The sequence below is a fragment of the Anolis carolinensis genome, unplaced genomic scaffold (assembly GCF_035594765.1).
Source record: "Anolis carolinensis isolate JA03-04 unplaced genomic scaffold, rAnoCar3.1.pri scaffold_14, whole genome shotgun sequence".
NCBI classification, from domain to species: domain Eukaryota; kingdom Metazoa; phylum Chordata; class Lepidosauria; order Squamata; family Dactyloidae; genus Anolis; species Anolis carolinensis.
In genome coordinates, this window is record NW_026943825.1 from 3,838,723 (window position 1) to 3,844,722 (window position 6,000).

Below are 6,000 nucleotides of genomic sequence, written 5' to 3' on the forward strand. Positions count from 1 at the left end.
CTGCTGTTTGAAAGATTAACACTTTGAGCTTGGGTCGGGGTGAGCACCCGCCGTTAGCCCTAGCTCACCTGCGACCCGGGTCAGTTTGTGCTTGGGTTGCTTTTGACCGAGTTTTCTTGTGCTTCTGATTTAGGATGGGAATGGAAACCAGTTGAATCAGAAAGGACCCCAAGAGGTGAGTGGGCGAGAAAGGTGAATCAAACAACATTATATTATATTATATTATATTATATTATATTATATTATATTATATTATATTATATTATATTATTATAATATATATATACAACATAATATTAGGCTGACCTTCACTGGCACCCCAAATCTGCCAGATGCTAGAAATGCATTATAGTTTTCTTCTCTTCCGCAGGAAATATTGCAGCGGCTCCGAAACCTCTATTCTCTGCTGCACGGCCTTCAGGTCAGTTTGCTTTGAAATATATTGGGAGACTTTTTTGCACAATGCTGGGAAATAATTATTTACAGCAGGCCCTTGGAGGATGCATTGCTTGGAGGATGGCTTTCATGGCCGGAAGCCCTGGGTTGCTCTCTGGCCAAGTTCCAGAAGCATTCTCTCCTGACGTTTCGCCCACATCCATGCCAGGAATTTATTTATTTATTTTATTACGGCATTTGTATCCCGCCCTTCTCACCTGAGGGGGAACTCAGTGCGGCTTACAATAAAAGCGCATATATAAAAATAATACGATACATTGCAATTCAATCAAAATTAATTACATTAGACATTCATAAAAAATACACTTATAAATATACAGATTGGCGCGTTCAGAGTCACTAAATAGCCTTGCAGCTTCAAAGCCTGGCTGTTTCCTGCCTGGGGGAATCCTTTGTTGGGAGGTGTTAGCTGGAATGGATTGTTTCCTGTCTGGAATTGCCCATCAAAAACCCACTGAACTCAAAGTGAACTTGTTCTCAAAGTTTGGTGCGTTGCCGCGACGCCACAACCCTTTTATATATATAGATAAGGAATAAAGTCCAGAGTGGGAGAAAGAACTTTTGTCTGTTGGAGGCAAGTGAGAATGTTGCCATTGGCCACCTTGATGAGCGCTGAATAGCCTTGCAGCTCCAAAGCCTGGCTGTTTCCTGCCTGGGGGAATCCTTTGTTGGGAGGTGTTAGCTGGAATTGATTGTTTCCTGTCTGGAATTGCCCATCAAAAACCCACTGAACTCAAAGTGAGCTTGTTCTCAAAGTTTGGTGCGTTGCTGCGACGCCACAACCCTTTTATATATATAGATAAGGAATAAAGCCCAGAGTGGGAGAAAAAAAACTCTTGTCTGTTGGAGGCAAGTGAGAATGTGAGAATTAGCACTGAATAGCCTTGCAACTTCAAAGCATGGCTGCTTCCTGCCTGGGGGAATCCTTTGTTGGGAGGTGTTAGCTGGAACGGATTGTTTTCTGTCTGGAATTCTCCTGTTTTCTGAGAATGACCTCTGGGGTCTATCCCAATGCCAGGGAGTCGTCGCCAACCAGGACACGCTCTTAGAGGTGCATTTCCAAGAGGCCAGCGAGCGGCGCGAGCGGTTGAGCCGGACCAACTCCCGCAAGGAGGGCTCCTCAACTGCCTCCTCGCAAGCCACGGACCTCTCGCTGCTGCAGAAGCAGCACACCCTCCTCCAGGAGGAGCTGAGCCGATGCCGGCAGTTGTGCCAAGAGAAGAGCCAAGAGGTGGTGGCGCTGGAGGCCCGGCTGCGGGAGAGCGAGGCCGAGAGGGCCCGGCAAGAGCGGGAGGCCGACGAGGCACGGCGGCAACTGGCCACCCTCCGGCAACCCCTCGAGGCCATGGCGTGGGTCCGGAAGGGCGCCGAGCCCCGGAGGCGCAGCCTGCCCGCTGGCGATGCTCTGTACCAAAGCTTCACCCCACCGCCGGTAAGGAACCTTTCTCTCTGGGGAGCAGACTAGATGGCCTTTGGGGGTCCCTTCCATATCTATGAAACTTTTTCCTTCGCTGGAAATCTTTGCACCAAGCTGCAATAAATCTCACCAACCAGACTGTTGAGAGTCCAAACCCCGGGTCAGGTTGAGCTCCTGACCTTCAGCCCAGCAACTCCTTCCCCACAAAATTCTGCCGCTTGCGTCCTCAATCAGCCGGTCACCCCTTCCCACAGCTGCGCATCGTCGCCAAAATGCTGTGTTGAGGACGCAAGCGGCAGAGTTTTGGCACTTATCATAGCCAGGAATGAGCTTGGCAACTCCTTCCCCACAAAACTCTGCCGCTTGTGTCCTCAATCAGCCGGTCACCCTTCCCACAGCTGCGCATGGTCGCCAAAACGCTGCGTTGAGGATGCAAGCGGCAGAGATTTGGCACTTATCATAGCAATGGATGAGCTTGGCAACTCCTTCCCCACAAAACTCTGCCGCTTGTGTCCTCAATCAGCCGGTCACCCCTTCCCACAGCTGCACATGGTCGCCAAAATTTCCCAATCAGAAACAGGGAAAAAATTTTCTCGAGTCCCTGTTTGGGCGCCAAAAGTGTTGAGGCCCAGCCCCCCAATATCTCCAGTCTCTTCATTTCCCAATCAGAAACTAGAAACAAGGAAATTAAAATTCAGTTGTTTAATTCTGCAAAAAAATACGAGTTGCTCAGGGTTGTAATAATGTTGAGGCCCAGGGACCCAATATCTCTAGTCTCTTTATTTCCCAATCAGAAACCAGAAACAAGGAGAGTAAAATTCAATTGTTCAATTCTGCAAAAATTGAGGATGCAAGCGGCAGAGTTTTGGCACTTATCGTAGCAATGAATGAGCTTGGCAACTCTTTCCCCACAAAACTCTGCCGCTTGTGTCCTCAACCAGCCGGTCACCCCTTCCTGCAGCTGCGCATCGTCGCCAAAACACTGTGTTGAGGATGCAAGCGGCAGAGTTTTGGCACTTTTCACAGCGAGGAATTAGCTTGGCAACTCTTTCCTGACAAAACTCTGCCGCTTGTGTCCTCAACGCAGTGTTTTGGCGACGACACGCAGGCACGGAAAGGGGTGACCGGCCAGTTGAGGACGCAAGCGGCAGAGTTTTGGCACTTTTCATAGCAATGAATGAGCTTGGCAACTCCTTCCCGACAAAACTCTGCCACTTGCGTCCTCAACGCAGTGTTTTGGCGACGATGCGCAGCTGTGGGCAGGGGTGACCAGCTGGTTGAGGACGCAAGCAGCAGTTTTGGCACTTATCATAGCAATGAATGAGCTTGGCAACTCCTTCCCCACAAAACTCTGCCGCTTGTGTCCTCAACGCAGTGTTTTGGCAATGATGCTGGTTGAGGACGCAAGCGGCAGAGTTTTGTAGGGAAGGAGTTGCCAAGCTCATTCATTGCTATGATAAGTGCCTAGATTTGAATGGCGACAATGTTGAGAAGTGGTATTTGGCCTCTTGGGTTCTCTGTGGTTCCTGAACCTGCTTTGTTTCCGACCACAGGCCCGATCCGGCGATGTCCTCTCCCCCGGCTGCCACTCGGTGCATCGGACTTTTGCCGCCTGCCAGCGCGATGAGGCGGCGTACCATGGGGTGCCCCTCCGGCTGCAGGAGGGTGACCCGGAGCTGGAGGCGCTTTCGGAGGAAGAGGGTCTGATCCACCCGCACTCGCCCCCTCCCAGCCCACGAGGTGGGTCACAAAGCCCCTCTTGTTTGCTGTGCACTATGTTGGAGGTTGTAGATATAAATAAATAGAAGCTTTACCACTGTTTCTGAACCAATTTGTCTTATAAATAATCAAGCTTTGGAGAGTTGGCAGCTATTTCCTTCCCAACTGTTTCCAGTCAGGGCTCTCTTCACTCTCCGAGGTGAACGTGGCAGTTAAAACTGTTTGTCTCAGCACTAAGAGACACTAGCCAATCGGAATTCTGGCTCCTGGCTGGCTCAGCCAATCAGGCTTCAGAGAGTTGGCAGCCATTTCCTTCCCGACTGTTTCCAGTCAGCACTCTCTTCACTCTCCAAGGTGAACGTGGCAGTTAAAACCGTTTGTCTGAGCACTAAGTCAGAGACACTAGCCAATCCGAATTCTGGCTCCTGGCTGGCTCAGCCAATTAGGCTTCGGAGAGTTGGCAACTATTTCCTTCCCGACTGTTTCCAGTCAGCACTCTCTTCACTCTCCGAGGTGAACATGGCAGTTAAAACCGTTTGTTTCAGCTCTAAGTCAGAGACACTAGCCAATCGGAATTCTGGCTCCAGGCTGGCTCAGCCAATCAGGCTTCGGAGAGTTGGCAGCCATTTCCTTCCTGACTGTTTCCAGTCAGCGCTCTCTTCACTCTCTGAGGTGAAAATGGCAGTGAAAACCATTTGTCTCAGCACTAAGCCAGAGACACTAGCCAATCAGAGTTCTGGCTCCTGGCTGGCTCAGCCAATCAGGCTTCGGAGAGTGGGCAGCCATTTCCTTCCTGACTGTTTCCAGTCAGCACTCTCTTCACTCTCCAAGGTGAAAATGGCAGTTAAAACCATTCCAGTCAGCATTCTCTTCTTCTAGCTGGCTCAGCCAATCAGCTGCCGATACATGCCTTTCCATTACATCATGGTGTCTTTTTACAAATCCCCACACACAAATCTTGTTGTGTATCAAACAACAACAAAAACAACAACAGTCCTAAACACTTGGGAAGTGTTTGATTATGTGATACGAAATCCAGCATTTACCGTAATAATAATAACAATAATAATTGCCAAAGTGTTCTGATGGAATATACAGTATGTCTCGTTTGCTGTGTCAACAACAACAACAACAACAATAATAATAACTTTTCTCCCCAGATTTCCTAAGGATGCAGGACATTCCCGAGGAATCCGAAAATGCCCCGGATCCAAACGTCGGCGACAGCGGTTCTTTGGACAGCTAGAGGCCGAAAACGTTGCAAAAGTGATGGGATTTGTAGTCCAACCTGAACTCACGTTGCTGCATTTGGGAGACTTAGAAAGAACACACCAAACATCCATGACGGATGCAGAGTTCGAATCCTCCTTTTTTCTTTCTTTCGTTCCCTTTTTCTTTTCTTTTTTTGTGGTCGTGACTCTCCTTTCCCTAGGATATTTATTTTTTTGTTTTGGGGGGTGGATTATGACGGATACGGTTTTTAAAATTAATTTTTGTTATTTTGTTTTATAAGAAACGGGTTGGGTGGAAGGATTCGAACTCGGGACCAGCGCTTGGATTGCCCCGATTTTAACCCTGCGAAAGACACGCCGAAATCCAATTATTAAATTGCAGGAAATATTTTTATTTTATGGGACTTGTAGTCCAACCCGTCTGGCTTGCGAAAAATGGGATTTGTAGTCCGCCCCGTTTGAATCCCTTTAGTATCCGCTCCGGGTTTTAGTCCGAACTTTAATAAAGTCATTCTGGGATGGAGAAAGCATCCTTTTGGAGTCGTTTTTTAAAAAAATAATAAAGTTCGGACTAAAAGAAGTAGCCTATTTCCCTCGGAAATAAATAAAATCCCAGTTTTTAAATCTTCAGTTCGGTCTTGAAAGAAATAATAATTAAAAAAATGAATTTGGCGTGCTCTGTCCAAGAGGAGAAAGGACTTTTGTTTCTGTTTTTAAATTAATGCACGAAGAAGATTTTTTTTTTTTAAACTGTCTATATCTGTATATATATATATCTGAAGAGGACAAATGGTCTTATTGTTTCTTGTCGGTTTAATTTGTAAAAAGGAGGGGAAAAGAAGAAGCTCAATAAAGATGTGGGAAAATCAAGCAAGGACGTGTCTGTTGAACTGAGTCTTTGGTTGAGTGGAAAATAATAATAATAATAATAATAATAATAATAATAATAATAATAATAAATTAAGTATATACTCAAGTATAAATTCAGCATATCTATCTTGTTTGCTGTGTCATACAATAATAATAATAATAATAATAATTATTATTATTATTATTCTTATTATTATTATTCAAAAATCAGAAACTCCTCAAAGCACAGCAGACAAAAAACCAGTACAAGAAAACCGCACTACAAACTAGAGCTGACAGCCGGCACAACAAAACATTGCACGGAAA

At 46.4% G+C, this 6,000-nt stretch overlaps 1 protein-coding gene across 4 annotated transcripts in view; it reads left to right on the top strand.

Moving 5' to 3' along the window:
• Window positions 1–5,694, top strand: part of arhgef2 (Rho/Rac guanine nucleotide exchange factor 2) — a 112,253-nt gene extending 106,559 nt beyond the window's left edge. For all 4 annotated transcript variants that reach the window (XM_062964761.1, XM_062964764.1, XM_062964763.1 and 1 more), the window contains 5 exons: window positions 134–175; window positions 371–421; window positions 1,475–1,888; window positions 3,427–3,613; window positions 4,753–5,694. In XM_062964761.1, coding sequence (XP_062820831.1) covers window positions 134–175; window positions 371–421; window positions 1,475–1,888; window positions 3,427–3,613; window positions 4,753–4,838 — 780 coding nt within the window. In that variant the 3' untranslated portion in view covers window positions 4,839–5,694. The remainder of the gene's footprint in view (window positions 1–133; window positions 176–370; window positions 422–1,474; window positions 1,889–3,426; window positions 3,614–4,752) is intronic.
• The last annotated feature ends 306 nt before the right edge of the window (window positions 5,695–6,000 follow it).